This window comes from Anarhichas minor, unplaced genomic scaffold, assembly GCF_050575085.1.
Source record: "Anarhichas minor isolate MPS153535 unplaced genomic scaffold, ASM5057508v1 ptg000096l, whole genome shotgun sequence".
Lineage (NCBI taxonomy): Eukaryota > Metazoa > Chordata > Actinopteri > Perciformes > Anarhichadidae > Anarhichas > Anarhichas minor.
The window spans coordinates 1,061,703-1,084,979 of record NW_027466542.1 but is presented as its reverse complement, the minus strand read 5'-3'; the positions used below and the strand labels follow the sequence as shown (position 1 = coordinate 1,084,979).

The following is a 23,277-nucleotide window of genomic DNA, read 5'->3' as shown; positions in this document are numbered from 1 at the left end:
AAGGCCCAGACTAGAGGTTTGAACGCGGGCGCCCGAAGACGCTCGCGCGCCTCGGAGGGTTGGATCCCCCGCTCGGCTATAGACGAGCCTTTTTACTGGTTTCTTCGTGGAGAAAAAGGTACCGTTGGAAAAGCTGGTGTCTGTGACAACAGACGAGGCTCCCGCGATGACGGGCCGGCATGCAGGCTTCATTGCGCAATGTAAAGGTGACCCAGACTTCGCAAAATGTCTACATTACCACTGCATCATTCACCAGCAGGCGCTAGGTGCAAAAGTAACCGGCTTTAATCATGTGATGATACAAAAATATCAGAGATGTGATACCTCTGACTTTCAAATGTTGAAACAGATTAACAGAAATAAAAGTTGCATGTTTAAATATGTATGTGTAGCTATACCATCATTGTTGTGGAAATCATTCTTAATAATTATTGTGAGGAATAATTAACTGACGTGATCAAACAGTCTCTTTACATATATTATTATTAATAAAAGGTGATCTGTGCAATTTTGTTATTCAGGAAGTTTGTATCAAATAAGTAGCCCTTTGTACTACTCGGTACCCTTGAAGTAGCTATCAGTTTCAAAAAGGTTGGTGACCCCTGGTCTACAAGGTGCAATGCTTAAAAAAACCTGTTCAACTGCGCGAGGACGCCGGCGTCCTCGATCCCCGCCCCTTCCGTTCCTACGGCTTGCTTACGCAAAATACGTCACAAAACATGGCCGTATTTGGTATCCCAGCATGCCCCAAATCCTCATCTTTGCAAAGAAAATATCGATATTCTATGGATTTTTCACAAAAGGAGCCCAACCACACACTGTTTAAAGTCGCCATAACCGCTGCAAGTCGGATTTTGCAGCATTTCGACGGAAAACGACACATTATAGACCCAACAATGTGCTAGCAGATGTTACCATGGAACTAGTGCCATCAGAAAACGCTAGTACTTATAGTGCAAACCTTATCTGTTTCATACATGAGCCGTAAACCAACGAATAACCTTTGCGTAAATGCGCCACCCGTATACTCGGTCTTGCGCTCGGTTTTCGCCATTACGCACAGCAAGTCAGCTGCTTACGTACCACGTCTTCGAACATATATACATAGTTTTTGCAATTTGCAAAGGCTAAAAATAAAAGGAAAATAATATAATTTCAAAATATAAAGGGAGAAACACCTTTAGTGTGTCAGAATAGCATTTGGTTACCATGTGTCCATTTGGGTCTCCAAATATCCTTTTAGAGCTCCGCCTGGATCTCTTCATGGATAAAACACTGTAGAATGGTCATACTTTGTCCAATCGTCTTCAAATTCGAGGCAGTTGTTCACTGATAGTGTAGTTACAGCCCTATACTGTCATTTACCTGTACAGATACAGCCACAGGCAGTTATTTATACTGAAAGACACTTTGTTATTTTAGGCGGACAAAAATCTTCAATTTTTACTGACTTCAAAGGCCCACTGCTCTGTCTCTATATGACCTACAGGTTTTCTGACACTTCCACAAGGAACCTTAGGGGGTTTTCTTTCATTGATGCATATAGTCAGAGTGGTTCAGAAGCTACAGCCATCTTTAATTTGGGTATGTCATTTTAGGCGGTTTTGCTCCAAAATAGGGGTGGAGTAGATTGAAAAAAAATAGACATATGACAAAAATATTCAATAACTTCATTATTATGCTGTGGAGTGTGACCAAAATCGCTTCACTCATCAATGGACTCCTCATGGTTTAACTAAAAAAGGTAACCCTTATTAAAATGGTCATATGGTGCACACATGGAATTTGAAGAGTGAAATTTTGCTTTGTATGTTATTACTAATGTTAATAAGTATTGTAATACAGACCTGTGATGTTAACAGAAACATGTGCACCCTTTTAGAGACTACCATATTGAAAATGGTATTGAACTATGTTTGGCACTACAAATGCAAGTTTGTTCAATAGTGACATTTATGCTGTGGGAAGTCATAATGTGGAAGCTCTGTACACAGCCCAGCTGATAATCCTGCATTTTTATTCATTCATTTTATTTTATGTAGAATAGTTAAAAGTACAAACAGTAAATAAACTTGAAGGATTTTACATGGGATAGCTTCGTGGCATCATTGTCATGACAACAGAGCCAGCTATAAAGTCAAAGTTCAAGATAAATCAACTCTTTCTCTTCACAAGTCTCAACACTACAGCCTGAAACATTCACCCAAATAGTTTAAGAAGCATTTATTTAAATAAATTAATAAATTGATAATATAAGGAACCATTACATACATATAATTCAGTGTTTGCACCCATTGACAGTTTATTCAATCAGTTGTGGAAAAGTGGCAGGAATATGACTTTGTAACAGTTATATATTTGGTCATTATTTAGAATATTTGTTAATTTATTTAATTTAGCTCTCCTTAAATTGATCGTTGGAGCAAACACGTTTGAAAACGTGCAACTTTTACTTTGAAGGCGAGCTGTCTCTGTTTACAGCTCTGGACTTCCTGTACTCAATTGTCATTATTAAAGTTAGATAATGGAACAAGCTGATGTTTTGGTGCTGAATTGCATTGCACGTATTCATTCAATGTGACAATAACACAGACAAACCGTTTACCACGTTTAGGCAGCATCGGCTATCGAACAACGAACTCACACGTAGCAGAAAACATTTACATTAACACAAGTAGACCATGAGATATTAGGTAACACCCCTAAACTGACATTGTTCATGATACAACGTGACAATGGAAAATGAATTATACTTTTTGCACGGACCATATATATATATATATATATATATATATATATATATTAATCAATACATAGCTGTACTTTTTTTAGTGCTAATTAGCATACGAGCGTCATTTGCTAATATGGTTAATGTTAGCTTTTAGCTAGCTCAAAGCCAAGTAGGCTACAGCCTCCCAGAGTAGTTAGCGTGGCTGTAGACTAGGTTGTTGTACGTGTTGTTCAAATGTGAGTCTCTTTTTTACTTTTTTAAACAATTTGTGATTATAATTTTTTAAGTGTGAAATCTGAGTTTCGGTGCATAAAATATTGCCGGCCTCACAGAGCAGCTAGCATGGCCGTGGGTTAGCATAGCTAAATGTTGTTTAACGAACATCAATAATCCTAATCCGGCAATAGAATATATATTATTCTGAAATGGGCCATTCTATAAAATGTGTACTTTTTCTTTTGGTATTGTGAGTATATTTTGATGCCAATACTTTTGTGCTTTTACTTGTAACTGTATTTCTACACCGGTGTTGCTAACGTTACTTTTGCTGATCTGAGTAACGTTACTTCTTACATTTGTGTTTCAGCAGTTGAGACATGAATCGTCTTTCTAGTTTCAGATATCTGGAGCTGTTGAGGAGGAGACTCACTGTTTCATCACTTTACCCTCGAGGGGATGGTTTGGAGGAAGAAAAAGAAGAAAGAGAAGAAGATAGTCCCCTAAATGTAAGATTCAGCACACACCACGTCTGTGATACTGTTTATTGTCCAAGAGGGGGCGCTGTTCCTTTTGGTTTCTGTCTTGTGACTCAGCCCTGCCACTGCATCAGTACAAGATCAGTGAGAGAGAATGAAAGAAGCTTTTGGCATCCTCTGGTGTCAGCATTTCAGCGCACAACAATCCTCTCTCGTCTTTATTTAGAAACCAGTGGAGACTCTGAGAATGGAGGCAGCATCTCGAATGAATTAAGCATGAATTAAGAAAAATGAGCCAGAAGTGCTCTGACGAATGGCAATAAGCTCGAGTGCCATTGAAATTTGTGGACGGTTCATTTGTTGCCCTTTGGTTTTCTCGCAGCTTTTCTCGCAGCTTTCCGACCACTTTCACACTCCATGTCATCATTCACACACTGATGGCACCTGCCCATAACATTCACACAACACTCATACACACAACTACGGGAGCAATTTGGGGTTAAGTGTCTTGCCCACATGTACTACTAGCGGAGCCGGGGATCGAACCTCTGATTGAAGGACGACTCTGCTCTCCACTGAGCCACAGTCGCCACATAGGCTCTCTCAGTCTTTAAGTGCTGACGCAGCAGTATACTGAAGCTGCTAGTGATGCCAGCTGGGTGCCAGAAAGAGGCTAAAGAGGGTCGTCTTGATACCCAGACACTGGCCCTCTTTCATCTTCCATCATCCCTCCTGCCAACTGTCATATCTCTCATCTGTACTCATAGTCCATCACCTCCACCTCGTCCATCTCTCTTCAACGCCAATGTCTTTTCCTTCCTCCTCGTCCTCTCTTCTTGCATCATTCATGCCCGACTTCTTCCCCATTTGTGGATTTGAGTGTGAGATCCTTGATGATCAGGCTTCCCTTTTTATCTACAAGTATTGTGCTGTGCTTGTTGGTTCAGAGTCGATGCCTTCAGTCTTTTCATTTTTAGGCCTGCCCCTTTAGCATTTTTGCTGTAAAAAAAATACCAACGTCCCAGTTCTGTCCACTTCACATGAGGGAGAAACTCAAAGCTAGAGGGGAGGCAAAGAGAATGATTACAGAGAACTTTGTAATTGTTTTATTTTCTGTTATATTTGCATGATTATATTTGTTAATCTGGTCTATAGCCAACAATTTTTCTATTATTGAATTATCTGTCTGTAAAAAAAGTTTGAATTAATTGACAGATGTACAATGTAAGCAAGTCATTTCTTCTTCTTTAGTTTATAAAGTTTTAACAAAAATAGTAATTTTTTTGGGTTTCTATATGAACATTGTATCAGGTTTGTTTTTTTGTGCTTTTCTTTCAAACATCTAATCACTGAGTAGATTAAATCACATCAGCACCGTTTTCAAGCAGGATTTTAATTGAGATTATTTAGAATCAGAATCAGCTTGATTGGCCATGTATGCGTATGCACACATGGAATTTGACTCCGGTTTCCACCTTGGTCTCAACTTACATACACAAGTTTAGAAATAAACAAGAAAAATATAAAAAAATAAGACAAGGACAACAAAAAAAGTCGAACAGATGTAAGTACAAACATTTAAAGACTATGTACAATATAAATATATATCCAAAAGTATATATATATATATTTATGAACATAAACCTATACAGCAACAGTCTCAATGGAATTAAGGTGATAGTGCAAATGGAGGCAATAGTGCAGTACTGTCTGATGACAGAGGGGTCTTCCTAGGATACACTGAGCTCCTCTCTCTTCTTCATCTCTTTCTGTATGAATTGATGTTAATGCTCATTACTAACTTTACTTCTTCCCCGGAGTCCTTGTGCTTTCTCTCCTCACAGGTTTCCATGGAGCATGGTTTCATCTGGACCCTGGTCCTTCCTCCTACCATGGCCCTGCTGACTCCAACTGCTAATGTCACTTTTATTATTACTCACACTATTTCATATTACCGATGCCATTAATGCACATTATGCTTCTTCACCAGAGTATATGCTTTCTCGCCTCACAGGTTCCTGTGTATCCGGGTTATACCTGGACCTGGTCTTGCCTCCTGCCGTGGTTCTGTCATACATTGAATGTGTTGTAATTCTGTTATGCTGTTCTACACATGACATCTATTGCACTTCTGCCCATCATGGGAGAGGGATCCCTCCTCTATTGCTCTCCCACAGGTCTCTTCCTCTTTTTTCCCCGTTAAAGGTTTTTTTTTTTTTTTTTTTTCCTGTTCCGATGTGAGGGTTCCGGGACAAGAGGATGTCAAATGTGTACATATTGTAAAGCCCTCCTTTGTGATTTTGGGCTATACAAAAATATATTGAATTGAATTGAACAACCAGTGAAAGAAGCTGTTCCTGGGTCTGGTGGTTTTGGCGTATGTGCTCTGTAGTGCCTACCAGAGGGGAAGAGTTGGAACAGGTTGTGTGTATTTAGGCAGTTATTTGCTGAGGTTTGCTCTGTTAAAGTCCCCAAGAACAATGAGCAGGGAGTCTATGTGTTTGTGCTCCATGTTGGTGATCTGCTCAGCCAGGTGTTGGAGAGCCTCACTCACACAGACCTGAGGTGGGATGTAAACACCGACCAGAATGAATGAGGAAAACTCCCACGGTGAATAAAATGGTTTACAGTTTATATGCAAAGTGATTCTAAGTGAGGGCTGCATGATTCCTTCAACATTGTGACATCTGTACACCAATCTTCGTTGCAGATTCCGCCTCCTCTCGTTTTCCTTGCGCTGTCCGGGATGTGCGCACCGAGTCAGGTTTCAGTGAAGCACAGGGCGGCGGATCTGCTAAAGTCTGTGTTTGCTTTGTTGAGGAGCAGCAGTTCATCCACCTTGTTGGCCAGAGAGCGGACATTTGCCAGATGGATTGACGGGAGCGCAGTTCTGAATCCCCGCTGACGCAGCTTAACTAGCGCTCCTGCTCTCTTCCCCCGTCGGCATCTCCGGTAAATCCAGTGCTACCAGAAGCAGCCTCAGGGGCTGCTTCTGGTAGCTGAAGCTGAAGCCCCCCTAAAATGTTCTTCAGCCCCCCCAAATAATTTGGCATTATTAGCTTTAAAAAAAACAAAAACTTTTTTTTTAATTTTAATTTTAATTAAACTATTGTTTCTCACATGGTCAAGTTATTTATAACTCTAACATGCTACATATATACAAGATGTGACGTTAATGAATACTAAATTAATGAATTATTATCATTATTATCATTTTTTATAACACTGCTGTAGTTTATTTCAAAATGATCATATAGAACTTACCAACACTGGAGAGGCACAGATGATAATAAAATAAGGAACTACATAGAAAATAACTTCAAGGTACATTTGTGTTTTTACTTTGCAACAAACCGAAGTAGAGGTAGAAGAGTACTGTCAGGTGCATACTGTTGGCCTAAATAGGTCATTGAAAAATTTGAGTCATTGCACAATATCAAAATGAAGTTATGATATGACGAGGTCATCTTGTCATACAGTTACTGATAGGTCTGTCGTTCAAATGTTTAAGCAGCCAAAAGAACACATTCCCCATTACTCAAATTCTGAGAGAGCTCAGTGACAAAATTGATAACCTGCAAGTTCAACGTCAATCGTTCTGCTGTCCTCGATGGAGCAATAACGGGGTTTCAGATGGCTCTCCTAGGACCCAAATAAAAACATGTCCATAACATTTTCAGTCGAATTAAATATTCCTAATGAGGTTGTGGTGACTAGTCTTCAATGGGTTCCAATGAAATGATCTGGTCGTGTATTTCTTTACTTCAAGGCGTTTTGGCCTCTGGGTGTGCACCACGTCAATGACTGGATCAATCAACCCATCAATCAATTATCTTAACTACGTAATCCCTTGTAATGTCATTTGTCATGGCTCATCATAAGTTCAGGAGGAAGAGCAAAGGGAAGTCAAAGGAACACTGTTGTGCTATCAGGAACACAAATCAATCAAAGCATAGTTGTCAATATCTAAATCAGGGGTTCTTAACCTTTTTGACCTCGGGGCCCAACTTTTCAAGTACAAAGTGTCCCGGGGCCCATTCAAATATTAACACTATTAGTTTAACTAATTGATCTCACTCTTGGTTTGATTTGTATTCAATAACTATATTGTTACCTGTTCAACTCCACCCCTATTTTGGAGCAAAACCGCCTAAAATGACATACCCAAATTAAAATGGCTGTAGCTTCTGAACCACTCTGACTATATGCATCAATGAGGTCTTTCTAGAAAGAAAACCCCCTAAGGTAGAAGAAAACCTGTAGGTCATACAGAAACAGAGCAGTGGGCCTTTGAAGTCAGTAAAAATTGAAGATTTTTGTCCGCCTAAAATAAAAAGTATCTTTCAGTATAAATAACTGCCTGTGGCTGTATCTGTACAGGTAAAGGACAGTATAGGGCTGTAACTACACTATCAGTGAACAACTGCCTCAAATTTGAAGAAGATTGGACAAAGTATGACGATTCTACAGTGTTTTTTCCATGAAGAGATCCAGGCGGAGCTCTAAAAGGATATTTGGAGACCCAAATGGACACATGGTAACCAAATGATATTCTGACACACTAAAGGTGTTTCTCCCTTTATATTTTGATATTATATTATTCTCCTTTTATTTTTAGCCTTTGCAAAAACTATATATATGGTCGAAGACGTGGTGTGTAAGTAGCGGACTAACTGTGCGTAATGGCTGACACTGAGCGCACGATCGAGTATGAGGGTACCTCAGTTACGCAAGGTTGTACGTTGGTTGACGGCTTATAGAAGAGGAAGATAAGGTTTGTACTTTAAGTACTAGCATTTTCTGAAGCTACTAGCTCCATGGTAACATCCGCTAGCACATTGTCAGGTCTGTAATATGTCTTTTTCCGTCGAAATGCTGCAAGATCCGACTTGCAGCGGTTATTCCTCGACTTTGGACAGTGTGTGTTTGGGCTCCTTTTGTGAAAAATCCATAAGAAATGAAAGAAAATCGATGACTTTGCAAAGATGAGGGTTTTGGGCATGCTGGGATACCAAACACGGCCATGTTTTGTGACGTAGTTTGCGCAAGCAAGCCGTAGGAACGGAACGGAAGGGGAGGGGATCGAGGACGCCGGCGTCCTCGCGGAGTTGAACAGGCAAAACCCTTGTCAAATAAATGAGATGATACAATGTGATGATCACAAAGACATTTATTTATCATGTGTATGTAAACCTGCATACACAACAAGAAGCCCAACAGGCTTTCCCACGAGCGTTGGATGTTTCGTCGCTAGGTGTCGCTTTATTTTTGAAGGCTTCAGTGCTTCGTTTGTTAGCATTAGCCCACATTCCACACACTGAAAGTATTAAGAAAGTCAGGATTGTACTTGCGCACACATTTAGACTTTTGGGGGGGGGGGGGGGGGGGGGTATGGCACCACTGTCGTCTTCATTTTTTCTACCACTATACCACGTGCAATGTTTCGTGTAATGTTTATGATTCATTAAATGATGTAACACTGCTGCCCTCTAGTGGTTAAATCGTGGAATGTTTATGATTCAAAAATGTCAATAGTCAAAGTATTTTTACCACATCCAGAACGGTGAAGGTTTGAATCCGAGCACTGACGATAACATCCAGCTGTTATCACAACACTAATGTACAAAATCATCACAGAACACTGTTCCCTAAAATATAACAGTTTATTTACTGAACAATACTGATCATAAATCAATAATATACATCAACAAACAAACAATTACTACAAGCATACTACCTAAAAGCAACAAACAATCGTGTGTGTGTGTGTGTGTGTGTAGGAGGGGGTGTGGGGGGGTTCAACCTTGACCTCTACGTTCCTGAGAGCAGTCTCTAGACGAAGTTTATGACTTCAGATTGTGTCATTGTTGTTATTGTCACATTTCAGTTTCATCATCTTTACGTGGATGTTCTCTCCGGCTGACTACCAAGGTGGAGAGCGATTGGTTCAGAAACGATGATGCACGTCCACGGTTACGTTGTGGCTGCTTCTGAAGGTTCTATCCACTGTTTCTACGGTGGCAGGTTTACGTACATTAGTCGACTATAACTGCCCACATGATCACATCTCAGCCGCACTTTATGGACGATGCAGGTTCTTTGAATACTTCTTAACAATGTTGGGTAGTGCCACACTTATTTGCCATGTAAACTATTGATGACCTCATTGCTGCTGGTGCGTTGTGTCTTTACATTTTGTGTCGGCATGTCTGTTTGGTAACTGCACAGGGAGTGTAAGAGGGAATGATGGCAGGAAATAAAAGTGTATGTACAGGAGACTATTTGCTCAATACTAACATTTCTTTGTAACGTCTCTGTGTGTGTTTACTGTTTTCCTGCAGACGTCCAGCAGCTGTTGGTGGTTCAAGAAGAGGTTCCCCCTGATCAGCAGGAGTGGTGCTCCAGTCTGGACCAGGAGGACCCAGAACCCCCACACATTAAAGAGGAACAGGAGGAACTCTGGACCAGTCAGGAGGGAGAGCAGCTTCAAGGGCTGGAGGAAGCTGATGTCAAGTTCTCATTCACTCCTGTGAAGAATGAAGATGATGAAGAGGAAGCTCAGTCCTCACAGCTTGTTTTAGCTTTTTTTGTTGTTGCTTCGGCTGCTTTATTAGTAATAAAATCGAACTCTGCAGTGTTACCAATTACTTACTGGAGGACATGAATGAAACATGTTAAACGGTCAATCGGCTGTGGCGTACGCCAGATCAGTTCATATTTAGTTTGTTTGTTTTCACGATATTTGATTGTTTATGTATTAAAATGGGCCAGCAATCTACATTTGGTTGTGTAACCCTGTTGTATGACAATGAATGAATAAAATGAATATAAATAACCTTGTAATAAAAGCTGCCGGTAATACATTAAAATGGATTGTCGTCGGCTAATAAAGAGAAGCCGACTTTTGTCTAACTGTCTGAATTCAAGGGCCCATTGTTTAAACAAAATAAAAACTACCAAGAATTTCAATGAATTCTGTCGCTCTTACTGTCACTGCAAATGTGCCATCATGCAGGAATGGAAAGTTATTCCTGCAGGTGTCCACCTCCTGCATACCTTTTACATGAACCTCTTGTGATAGCCTACCTGCTGCAGTGTTGGGCGGATTTCTTTCACAGAGAGGGAATCTAGTAAAATAATAATAATAGTATTAAGAGGCGTCTGTTTGCAAAAGGACCACAGACTGTTGTTTTTCAAATATTCAGCCAGAGAAGGATCGGTTTAAAATCCACATCAACGTTTAACATTTAAGGATGTTTCTCTTGTTTTCTCCTCTTCATTGAAAATACATGACAGTACCTCATTACTCAAATAAAACGCACTTCATCAGAAAGTTTTGAAAGTCAGAAATGCACGTAAAAATACCCATAAAATATACATTTCAGTCAGGTTTCTGTTCTGAAAATCATAATTGACACATTCTTTGATGCATCCATGATTGTAGCTTTGAGAAATGTATGAACATAAACTTAGTGTTTGAAACAAAAATAAAAAACAAATGTGTGGACATACGTGCAGAGAAGCATCTGTCAATGAGGAGCCATGTAGGTGTAACATGCAGGATGTTCATGCTATTCCGCCAGATCTTCCAACCAATTAGACTCTAGTGCAGGCATGGGCAAATTACGGCCCGCGGGCCATATACGGACCGTTGGGCTTTTTAATCCGGCCTGTCAAATATCAGTACAAAATTATCCAAATTATAGTAAAGACCGCATTAATTTTGCCTTTTTCCTGCAATACCCGGCGTTTCAGTTGATCCCACTAGATGGCGCACTCCAGACACAATTGACCTTTGCTGGAGTCTGGTCTATTCTCTCTAGATGACGCCCACATTTGCGTTTGCTACTTGATTGGTACTTAGCAGTCACAACGTGTCCTTGATTGATTCGTCACACCCCTATCACGTGACCCTTTCCTGGAAGATCACAAACAACAACAGCCTTGATTACCGATCATCTACCAGGTTAATTCAACATGGACAACTGAGTACAGGTGTTGCTGACCTTGTTGTCGTTACTAGCAGCTGTTTCCAGTTAAATTATGCATTTCTGCGGAGGAAGTAGCTGTTACTGGAGCGATTAGCGAGCGGCGTGTCCAGCGGGGTTATCAGACCTACAGAGCGGCCGTCTGAAGTCACGGTTAGCGGCTTTGAGGAGAACGGACACAAAACGGAGGACTTTACTTTTCTTATTAATGCTTATTTTGTTCTGCACAACTATTGTGAAGTCCGCAGATAAAATGTAAAGGAACAAAACATGAATTGCTCTCCAGAACGACAGAGACTTCAGCTACCAGCAGAGCTACGAGTGAGAACAGACAACAACGACACCGAGGAAACGAGTGAGAGACGTGTGTTGACCTCATTTATGGACCCATAATCTAGTAAACCTTTATGTGTAAGTGTTGATTTTAAAGTGAATTTGATGTGAGAGAGAGAGAGAGAGAGAGACCCGGGAGTTTAAATACACTCAGAGCATTTCGCTAAAAGGAAACTCAATAAATTATCTTACAGTAGCTTCAAGGCTATAACATGTTTACCTCAGACAGACTGCCCGTCGCTGCTCTGGCTCAATAGGATGCTGGTAGTTGGTCCTCTGCCTGCGTGAATCTGTTCAAACCTTTCAATGAAAAAGTGCTGCAACAGTCGCAAACTCGCATCTCTGCTGGTGTTAATAGTTTCGTTCCAAACTATTCGCAGGCTCCTGTTGCGTAAAGTCCATAATAGTGTACATCCTGTTAGGTATTTAAACACAGCAGAGCTTTGAGCTAAACGCTAACATTAGCATGATTACATGCTCACAATGACAATGCTAAGATGGTGAACTTTAGCAGGTTTAATGTCTGTTTTTAATGACATTTGTTTTGCAGATGTTTGCTTGTAAACCAAACATTTAGACAAAGTGAAAATTTGACCTGAAGATGGTGCTCGAGGAAAAGTCAAGAGATTGCCAAAGTAATTATGCTTCATCCTTCGGGGAATATGAACATCTGTATTAAATTTCATGACAATCCATTCAAAGATTGTGAAGATATTTCATTTTAAATCGCATACGTCAACCTCATGGTGGTGCTTAAAGTTATAAATAATTTCTAATCTGAGGGTCATATTGTTGCTTGCTATCTGCAACCTCACCACTAGAGGCCACTAAATCTCACACACTGTTCCTTTAAGTTGGTTCAAAGTTAGAAACAGTTTTTTCTTCATCTTGAAGTATGCCTTCATGCCACACTGAGTGAAATATTCAAACCCAAGCTCCCACATTGTTTTGGTTGCACCCTCCCATCAAATAGAAATATTAACTTGGTGTGCATTATTTTAAACAGACTTATATATCTAGTATATGTGAACATTTTCAGCAGCGGCCGTCTGCAGAGTGTTGGTGTGAACAGCGGTGACAGCGGTTACCTGGAGACACCTGCATTACGACACTCTGCTGCCATCTTCCTTGTAACCTGGTTACTGTTTGGTTACCACTTCACACTGACGGGGCTGTTTAACTGAAAACCAACAATTCAATTTGGCAGTAGCTTTCAAGAGCTGTAGTTTGACTAACATCCATCAACGCCCTGTGAAGAGGACTGCAAGATTGTGTAGAGTACATGGATTTCTTGTACAGTAACCAGCAAAAAAAACACAACTTTGAACAAGAGTTCTTAGTGTACACATTGTATATTTAATAGGTAATTGTGTACTACTGAGACACAGCTTGACATACTTTCTATACATACAATCAGCTGCATCTGCTGTGATATTCAGGTTACAGGCATCAAATGAACTATTACATTATTAGAGAATGTTATATTAGTAGTAGTAATAGTAATGTTCTTACATAAACTTAAAATACAGTGCTAAGAGGGAAAAAACACACAACAGGAATATAATAAACACAACATCTGATCAAAATCTATTGTAATAAACCATGTGATGTTGAATAATGCTAATGACATTTAGACATCACAGTGGATGTTATTTAAAAGACCAGTGTTATTGAATGATTCAGCCTGTCATATGTGATAGAAAATTTCATTGTGCTGTATAATGTTCTACTGTGACTTGATTATATGCTTTATTCTATGTTTAACTTACTATTGTACTGTAGTAACACAGCTCCCTTCAAAGGAAGAATCTGGAAGGGAGTGCTGAGAGCATGTTTAGATTAGATTAGTCGTAAATCTAAACAGTCGTGAGTGTTGTTGTTTAGAATAGATCAGTCATAGACCTCTGATGTTAGGGAGTGCAGATGGTAATCACTGAGTGTTAAGTTTAAAGGTAAACCACAGGATCTATAGATTAGGATCTGTAGCAAATGGTTATTACGGGTACTATTGTAAATAAAATGTGTAGATTAGAAACAAACCAGATGTCTTGGAGAAACAGACCTTACCCCCTCTCTTTTGATGCTCTGACCCTTTAAAAGTGTACTCAGACGGCACACAGGTCACTCTCTCCATCTTACAGACAACACAGGCACTCTGTGTGATGATTGAGTCTTCTCTGCGCAGAGAATAAATATTAAAGACAAACTTCTTTCCTGAATGTTTCTTGTTTCAGTATGCAGTATTATAGGACTCACTCGGTACTATTGAATCGCTTTTTTTCCACCACACATACAAATCGAGTGTACTACTTCGGACAAATATATACGTTTTTTGATATAATGTTTTTTTTTTAAAGCTTTTGTCTTCCATTAACTACAAAAGTGTAAAAACATGCAGACACCTGCCTTTATAAAGGATACAGCTCAATTAATAAGTATTCTCAGATTTTTAGGTAATGCAATACATTTATTTTTTCCAGATTTAGGACCAGTGTTGTAAAAACAAAACACTATGACTCTTGCAGGTTTTCCAGAAACTCCTCTATTTCTCTCAACATTGGGTTCGAGCGTCTATTTTTAATTTTCTCCAGAATTTTGATGCTGTTCCTACGAAAGGAGGATTGATGTGGTATCGCTGCCACCTTCATGTGATACTGTACTGACCTTTGGTACTCCTGTCGATCGCACTTTAAATATTTTGCGTAGTTGTTGTAAAGCAGCTGTTTGTCTGCAGGTTCCAGATCACTTTCTAACAGTTCCTGGTACATCTGCTCAGCTATAGCCTTGGTGTGATTGGACTTTGCGTATATATTTGCGAGATCTACTTCCTTCATAAGCGAACAATGAGGGTAAAGAGAAATCACCTCCTTAAGGAGACTGACTGCTCTGTCTATCATGCTTTGCTTTGGGCGACTGCTACTAAAATAAATGAACCATTTGTAGTAGAGTGCAGCACATCTCTTCAGATAACGCTCATCTGGATGGTTTTCCAGAGCCTCCTCTGCCAAATCAATGGCCTCATCAATAGATAAGTAGTTTCTGTAAACCCTTAGTATTCCTTTTATACCACTGTGGCTGCTGACAGGATTTCTCAAAACCCTTCTAGCCAACTCGCGTGCTTCATCTTCAACTCTTTCTCCATTCTTAGCACGTTGCTCAAGGTAGTAAACAGCAAGGGACAAGTTCTCTGGATCCTGTTCCTTGGCGACTCTCATTTTCTCCAAGACATCATCTGTGTTGCTGTACAGTATGTGACTGGTGTTCCACTCCACCATGTCCGGCTGCATCCTGATGGCTTTCTGGAAGTAATCTGCAACCAGCTCTCTGTCTGTGCTGAACTTCATCAGGGTCCAGGCTTTTTCAGCGTAGATCTCTGCATGGAGCTCGTCCTGCGATGGAGATGGGTATTTCTTCATCAGGGCTTCAACCTTGGACAGGTAAGCCTCGCTCTCTGCTTGGTCTCCCAGGTGGTGGTGCAGCCAAGCCAGGTTCCCGTAGTTCACCACTAACCAGGGACCGTCATCTGCTTTTCTCATCTGGCGGAAGGCCTCTGCAGCCTTGTTGAAGAAGCTCTGGGCGTCTTCGGGGAAGCCCAGTTTGTACTGAATGAACCCCCTCAGGTTGTAAATGTGACCCAGCCAGCTGTTTCCCTCCTCTGTGCCGATGTCCACCAGCTTGTCCCTTCGGTGTAAAAGTTTGGACCTGCTGGCGTCCAGATTCCAGGTAAAGTGGCACTGCAGGGCCTCCAGTTTTGAGACCAGTGGTGTTTGACTCTGAGCAGCACTGATGGGGAATAAAAATGACAAATATTAAGACAAAAAAGAGGGGTGGACATACGGTAATGGGGACAAAATATCAAATGCGGTGTCACAGCTTTTTTAAGTGGTTTGATAACCATGTCTTAAACACAGGTAGTAAAAGTACAAACACATTTTCTGCTTGAAACTTTGTAACAGTTCCGCAAAACACTTCTTACACAGCACTACACACTGCTTCCTCTATTAGAAACACACACAGGCATAAAATCTCTTGCAATCAATGGGAAAACACTTCTATTCAAAATGCAAACCATACCTGGAATTGGCAACACACACAACCAATCTGAGCCTTATCACTACCAATATACCTCTGGGAAGGTCACCTCTTTGGTGAGGACTTAACAAACATGGAGTCAGTGAGAGGAAGAAGAAAAGAACAAACAATGGGGACCAGAGATGACATTGCTTTTGATGTGGATGAAGTGACGTGGTCAGACCCGAACAGAGGGCGGGATCCAAAACCAGCCGCCATCCCTTACTTTACTATTTTTTGTTTACAAACAAAAATATATCATTTTTTTGTGTTCATTATAATGTGAGTAGATGTAATGCACTGGAACAATCTTTCACACAAGCCAGTATTAGAAAATTACAAAGGTAAACAAAGTACTAACGACAGCATTGTTTGGTATAGAGCACATCGGTGAGTTGTTGCTGCTTTGAAAGAGTAATTCAAATGGTGCATGTGTGCAACCGTCTCTGCCACAACCATCTACGCAGGACGGGGTGTTGAGGAGAAATGCAGTGGGATTCATATTAACGTTGAGGAAATAAGGAGAGATTAATGGAAAAAAATGGATGAGAAAAGAAAGGAGTGAAGGAACTGGCTGAAAAGGAAGAAGGAAGAAAGGGAAGGGACAAGAAACAGAAGAGGGAGATGTGGAGAAAGAGAGAAGGAAGTAACAGGGGACTCAGTGATTGTAGAATCCTTCAAATAAATATTTTAGGCTCTGGCACTCCATCATTTTTATTCAATTAGAGACCATCTTGCGATGGGATAACACCAGCCTCGACGGGCCAGTAGCGACGGTCAGTCAGACCACATCCATCTTCAAACGCCTTCATTTTGAGCTCAACTACCAAATTGGGCCAGGGGCGTAAAAAGTGTCTCGGAAGGAGACGATGGCCCCTTTGCCCCTCCTCCCCCCTTGCTCGGACCCCGCCCATCTTTGAACTCAGCCTTTATTTTGATCTCTACTACACATCTTTGAAGTTTCGTGACTGCACCTTAGAGTTGCGAAGCTATCGTGGTCACAAAATCTGTCCACAGACAGAGAAAATGAAACAGGGTAGTTTCCCGCTACAGTGGGTGTCTCCAGGACCACATTTTGCCATGATGACACACACAGACTCAAAAGGTGAAAACAATGGCAGCGTCACAGTTGCGGCTGGTTATGATATGACTGTTTATTATTTACTCCAACAATGATATTAAGAAGCAGCCACTCACCTCATCATTCAGCTGTTTCCTCAACTCAGTAGTTCTCTGAATATTAGTTTGAGTGGCTGGATTTTGCTCTTGATGCTGCTTTGGGTTCGCTGGTATGAAATCAGTGATGTCCAACTCCTGCTTTGTTTTAAATCATGTGATGTTGTGGAGAGCGCAGCTTTAAATATGAAAAAATGTATAGAGGCGGGGCATTTGCATGTGAAGTCTTGTCTTCTGTCATAATATGCTTTCACTTTTATTTCCCAGTAATGGAAACCACAGCCACATCTGATCAAACTAAAACATGACTCATCAAATGTTGTGATTATTTTTTCTCTTAAAGGAACAGTGTGTAAAATTTAGGGGGATTAGTTGGCAGAAAATGAATATATTATGCATAACTCTAGTGTATAATGACCTGAAACTAATGATTGTTGTGTTTTATGTAGCTTAGAAAAAGCCATTTATATCTAATTAGGGAGCGGGTCCTTTTCCACGGAGTCCGCCATGTTGCACCGCCGTGTTTCTACAGCAGCCCAGAACGGACACTGGCTCTGGTGAGAGATGTTTGTGTTTTTGCATTACCTAAAAGTTAGGGATGGCTACTGAGACTCGGTATTAAACGTGCCCCGGATTATTAAAAATCGGAGTATTGATAAACTCTGACGTTACTGGTGCTTTTTATTAGTACTTTTTAATGGTTAGGTGTAATTTAAAATCACGTTGAAGTGAGCATATCCACTACTTTCTCTGTGGGGCTGAGCTCCTCCAACTACACATAGACACAAACACACACACATGATGCATCAGTGAGCAGAGAGGCGGGACGGTGGTCCCTGAACCAGGTGAAGTGAAGAATACTTGATTTGACGGCAACTTCACTTGTTACTGCAAAAAAAACATTTGCAAGTAAAAGCCAATAATTTATCAATACATCTGTTCCACAACCACTAACATGTAAACAAAACCTAATTCAATTGGCCGCTCTCATCCACTATACCCTAACTCGCCATGTTTACACAAACACAGCACATGCAATCGGCCAAAAGCTTTTTTTCTCCTCTTTGTTTTTTTACAAACAAGCTAAAGCGAAAGATGTCTGTCTGAAGTTTACTGTTTATCTTAGTTTGTTCTTGTAAACTTCTCTACTGGCTGAGACAAAGCAGACAGGAGGACAGAGGACGGGAGGAATGACTGATACTATCTAATGTCTGTGTTCCTCATTATTATTATTATTTATAAACTTTAACAGGTACTGGTTTACTCCAGTGAAATATTAATGACTTTATAAAGTGACTTTGCTGGTGTAAACATTAGTTATAATTCATTTTTATTTTTTTTATTCTATATATGCTTTCAAAGCAATAATTTGTCATGAAAAAGAACTGAGTATTGATAAAAGTAGCTCTTTGCAGTAAAACCTAAAGATAACTATCACTACCTGAAGGCCACCGCAGATCTCCAATAGGCTTAGAAAGGGAGGGGCTGAGCTGAGGGTCATATTGTTGCTTGCTATCTGCAACCTCACCACTAGAGGCCACTAAATCTCACACACTGTTCCTTTAAGTTGATTCAAAGTTAGAAACAGTTTTTTCTTCATCTTGAAGTATGCCTTCATGCCACACTGAGTGTAATATTCAAACCCAAGCTGCCACATTGTTTCCCATCAAATAGAAATATTAACTTGTGCATTATTTTAAACACACTTATATATCTAGTATATGTGAACATTTTGAGCAGCGCCCGTCTGCAGAGTGTTGGTGTGAACAGCGGGGACAGCGGTTACCTGGAGACACCTGCGTTACGACACTCTGCTGCCATCTTCCCTTGTAACCTGGTTACTGTTTGGTTACCACTTCACACTGACGGGGCTGTTTAACTGAAAACCAAAAATTCAATTTGGCAGTAGCTTTCAAGAGCTGTAGTTTGACTAACATCCATCAGCGCCCTGTGAAGAGGACTGCAAGATTGTGTAGAGTACATGAATTTCTTGTATAGTACCGAGCAAGAAAAAACACAAGTGGAAGACTTCTTAGTGTCATTGTATATTTAATAGTATTAATAGGTAATTGTGTACTACTGAGACAAAGCTTGACATACTTTCTATACATACAATCAGCTGCATCTGCTGTTATATTCAGGTTACAGGCATCAAATGAACTATTACATTATTAGAGAATGTTATATTCCACGACTCAAAGGCATACAGCAAAGCAGATTTCACATACTGCTAGTAGTAGTAATAGTAATGTTCTTACATAAACTTAAAATACAGTGCTAAGAGGGAAAAAACACACAACAGGAATATAATAAACACAACATTTGATCAAAATCTATCGTAATAAACCATGTGATGTTGAATAATGCTAATGACATTTAGACATCACAGTGGATGTTATTTAAAAGACCAGTGTTATTGAATTATTCAGCCTGTCGTACAAATCGAGTGTACTACTTCCTACAAATATATAGCTTTTTGGATATCTTTTTTAAAGCTTTTGTCTTCCATTAACTACTAAAGTGTAAAAACTTGCAGACACCTGCCTTATAAAAGGATACTCAATTAGCTCAATTAATAAGTATTCTTTTTTGAGGTAATGCAATACATTTATTTTTTCCAGCTTTAGGACCAGTGTTGTAAAGACACCACTATGGCTCCTGCAGGTTTTCCAGAAACAACTCTATTTCTCTCCACATTGAGTTCCTGCGTGTATTTTTAATCTTCTCCAGAGCTTTGATGCTGTTCCCACGACAGAAGGATTGGTGCGGTATCGCTGCCGCCTTCATGTGATATTTTAGTGACTTGTGATACTGTCGATCGTACTTTATTAAATATGTTGCGTAGTTGTTGTAAAGCAGCTGTTTGTCTGCAGGATCCAGCTCACTTTTTAGCAGTTCCTGGTACATCTGCTCAGCTATAGCTATGTTGGACTTTGCGTATATAGATGCGAGGTCTATTTTCGTCAGAAATGAACAATTGGGGTAAAGAGAAATCACCTCCTCTTGGAGACTGATTGCTCTGTCTATCATGCTTTGCTTTGGGCGACTGTCCCTGGAACGAATGATCTTCCATTTCAGAGTGAGTGCGGCACATCTCTTCAGATAACGCTCTTCTGGATGGTTTTCCAGAGCTTTCTCAGCCAAATCAACGGCCTCATCAATAGATAAATATTTTCTGTAAACCCTTAGTAATGCTTTCATACCACTGTCGCTGCTGACAGGATTTCTCAAAACCTTTCCGGCTAACTCACGTGCTTCATCCTCAACTCTTTCTCCATTCTTTGCACGTCGCTCAAGGTAGTAAACTGCGAGGAGCAAGTTCTCTGGATCCTGTTCCTTGGCGACTCTCATTTTCTCCAAGATGTCAGCCTCCATCCCTGTGTCACTGTGATCAAAAAAAGCAGTTAACCCCATGATGTGAGTGGAGTTCCACTCCACCATGTCCGGCTGCATCCTGATGGCTTTCTGGAAGTAATCTGCGACCAGCTCTCTGTCTGCGCTGAACTTCACCAGGGTCCAGGCTTTTTCAGCGTAGATCTCTGCATGGAGCTCGTCCTGCGATGGAGATGGGTATTTCTTCATCAGGGCTTCAACCTTGGACAGGTAAGCCTCGCTCTCTGCTTGGTCTCCCAGGTGGTGGTGCAGCCAAGCCAGGTTCCCGTAGTTCACCACTAACCAGGGACCGTCATCTGCTTTTCTCATCTGGCGGAAGGCCTCTGCAGCCTTGTTGAAGAAACTCTGGGCGTCTTCGGTGAAGCCCAGCTTGTACTGAACGAACCCCCTCAGGTTGTAAATGTGACCCAGCCAGCAGTGTCCCTTCTCCGCGCCGATATCTACCAGCATGTCGCTGACACGTAAAAAATTGGTCTTGCTGGGGCCCAGATCCCAGGTAAAGTGGCATTGCAGGGCCTCCAGTTTTGAGATCAGTGGTGTTTGACTCTGAGCAGCACTGATGGGGAATAAAAATGACAAATATTAAAACACATCACTAGGTTATGGATAAGGAAAGAAGTATGAGAGGATAGGAAGAAAAAATATGGACCAACAAATGGCTGCAAAGAGAAAGTAAGGTAGGAAGAGGAAAGTAGGTGAAGAAGAAAAACTTGAAAGAGAAACAGAAGAGGACAAAGGAAGGCAAATGGGTGGACGTAGAGGAAGGTATTAAGGAAATGGGACAATGGAGGGAAGGAATTGAAAAGAGTTATAAAAACGGACAAAATATAAAACCATGATGGACAAGAAGAAACAAAGGCTGAAAAAAACACACAAAGGTAAACAAAGTATGCAATGAATACATAGATCAGTAATGAAAGGTAGGATAGCGTCTGTGAGGAAGGAAGAAACAGAGTGAGGCAGGAGGAGAGAAAAAAGGGGGGGGCGGAAGTGTAGGAAATTTAGGTTCAGAAGTGTTTTTCAGTAGGATTTATAGCACCCCTAGAGGTGGATAGTAAAATGTTAGAAAGTACTTGGTATGCCATTTATACTTGTAAAAATGTCAAAGTATTTGGAACATCACAAGAATACTTATCAAATGTATAGTATGTTTACAGTATGTTTACCATAGAAGTGTTAAGCCATAAAAGATAATCATTGAATGTATTAAACTGTGAAGAATAGCCAAGGGACAGACAGGGATTTTGAGACAGGCATTTCAGGGACCACCATCGCCACAGAAGGAAGTCCAACCGGGGCCTAACAGAGGGAGGGACGCGCAGAAGGAGCGACTGACCAGCGCCAATGGTCACGCGAGGGCGGTCAGCTGACCAAAGCCAAGGAGGAGTCAGCTGGATTTAAGCCAATTATAACAGAGACAGACATTTTGTGGATGCTTTACGGACTATGAAAGTAAATTCAAAGAAAGAATTTGTTCAGTCCATCACATTTCATCTTGCAGGTAACACGCTTCCAGGCTGTAACGTGTATGAGCTCTTTTCCGGGGATCATATTTCTATATCGATACTGTAAATATTTCTATAGATTCTGTAAATAGTATAATTCACTTTGCAATTGTTTTAGCTTCAGTAGGATTAAATACTTTTGATCATAATTTGGCTGGAAGCCATGCGGCTCTCCCACAGTTTCGAGAGGTTCCTGAACCTAACAGCAGAAGGACAGAAGGGAGAAAGAAAAGCTGGCTGGAAGAGGTAAGGAAGGAGGAGGCAAGGAAGGAAGGTCGGAAGGAAGAAAGGTAAAGAAATGGTGTGAGCCACAGAGGAGAACGAGGAAGAAAAAAATGGAGTCAGCAGAATAAAATAATTCAACAACAACATTTCACATTTGTCCACCAGAATTATATTCCTGGAAGTGTGGGATGAAACTTCAAGAAAACAACTGATCAGTAATAATTGTTAAGAAAGAGGGTTTTTAATCCCTGTGGCACTGACTGAAAGGCAAGACTGAAGAAACACAGGAGGGATAATAGTAGTAGCCTAAAGACAGAAAGGAGGGAATGAAGGAAGAAGGTACCAGACATCTGACTGAACAATCAACAATGATATGAAATGCAGAAACAGCTACTCACCTCATCATTTAGCTGTTTCCTCAACTCTGTAACTTCTCTAAGTTAGTGTGGCTGGTTTTGGCTCTTGATGCTGCTTTGGCTTCTTTGGTATAAATGATAAGATGTTGTTGAGCACGCAGCTTTATATGTTCGCTATCACGTCGAAGCGCATCGTAGAGGCGGGGCACTTGAGTATAATTTCTTCTATTGTCTTCTAGAAACACTCCTTTACTTTCGTTTCCGGGAATCGAAGCCTACAGCCACGTCTCATGAATCTAAAACATGACTCGTCAAATGTTGTGATTATATTTTCTCTTGAGAAAATGTTGAGTTAGAAACAGTTTTTTAGTTCTTCTTACAGAACATGATGCCACACTGGAGGAAATATTCACATCCAAGATATCACATTGTTATGGCTGCACCTTCACATCGAATGGTAATATCTACGTGTTGTGAGACCTTTCAACGCATCTGTATGTTTTGTGACCTGTCTTCGTCTTCACTTTCATCTGATCAAACTGAAACAAGAAAGTGGATCACATCACTCCAGTTCTGAGGTCTTTGCACTGGCTTCCTTTCCAACAAATAATTCACTTTAAAATCCTGCTGTTGGTTTATAAAGCACTGAATGGTTTAGGGCCAAAATACATCTCTGATCTGCTGCTACCTTATGAGCCATCCCGACCCCTTAGGTCGTCTGGGACCGGTCTACTTTCTGTTCCCAAAGTCAGAACTAAACATGGAGAAGCAGCGTTCAGTTTTTCTGCTCCACATATCTGGAAC

At 40.6% G+C, this 23,277-nt stretch overlaps 2 protein-coding genes and 1 long non-coding RNA gene across 3 annotated transcripts in view; 1 reads left to right on the top strand and 2 right to left on the bottom strand.

Annotated features, from left to right (window-relative positions):
* The window catches only part of LOC142939300 (uncharacterized), a 75,099-nt gene extending 64,708 nt beyond the window's left edge, over window positions 1–10,391 (top strand). The window contains exons 4-5 of the long non-coding RNA XR_012949949.1: window positions 3,345–3,456; window positions 9,768–10,391. This is a non-coding gene — a long non-coding RNA (uncharacterized LOC142939300). The remainder of the gene's footprint in view (window positions 1–3,344; window positions 3,457–9,767) is intronic.
* Window positions 10,392–14,242: 3,851 nt separating this feature from the next.
* Window positions 14,243–17,035, bottom strand: LOC142939306 (antiviral innate immune response effector IFIT1-like). Its single transcript, XM_076082581.1, has 2 exons — window positions 17,016–17,035; window positions 14,243–15,530 (listed from the first exon to the last, which is right to left on the bottom strand). The coding sequence occupies exons 1-2, from the start codon at window positions 17,021–17,023 to the stop codon at window positions 14,258–14,260; spliced, it is 1,281 nt and encodes a 426-aa protein (XP_075938696.1). The 5' UTR covers window positions 17,024–17,035; the 3' UTR covers window positions 14,243–14,257.
* A 2,608-nt stretch (window positions 17,036–19,643) lies between these two features.
* LOC142939316 (antiviral innate immune response effector IFIT1-like) lies at window positions 19,644–22,520 on the bottom strand. Its single transcript, XM_076082593.1, has 2 exons — window positions 22,516–22,520; window positions 19,644–20,943 (listed from the first exon to the last, which is right to left on the bottom strand). Exons 1-2 carry the CDS (start codon window positions 22,518–22,520, stop codon window positions 19,644–19,646), a joined length of 1,305 nt encoding a protein of 434 aa, XP_075938708.1.
* Window positions 22,521–23,277: the final 757 nt, after the last annotated feature.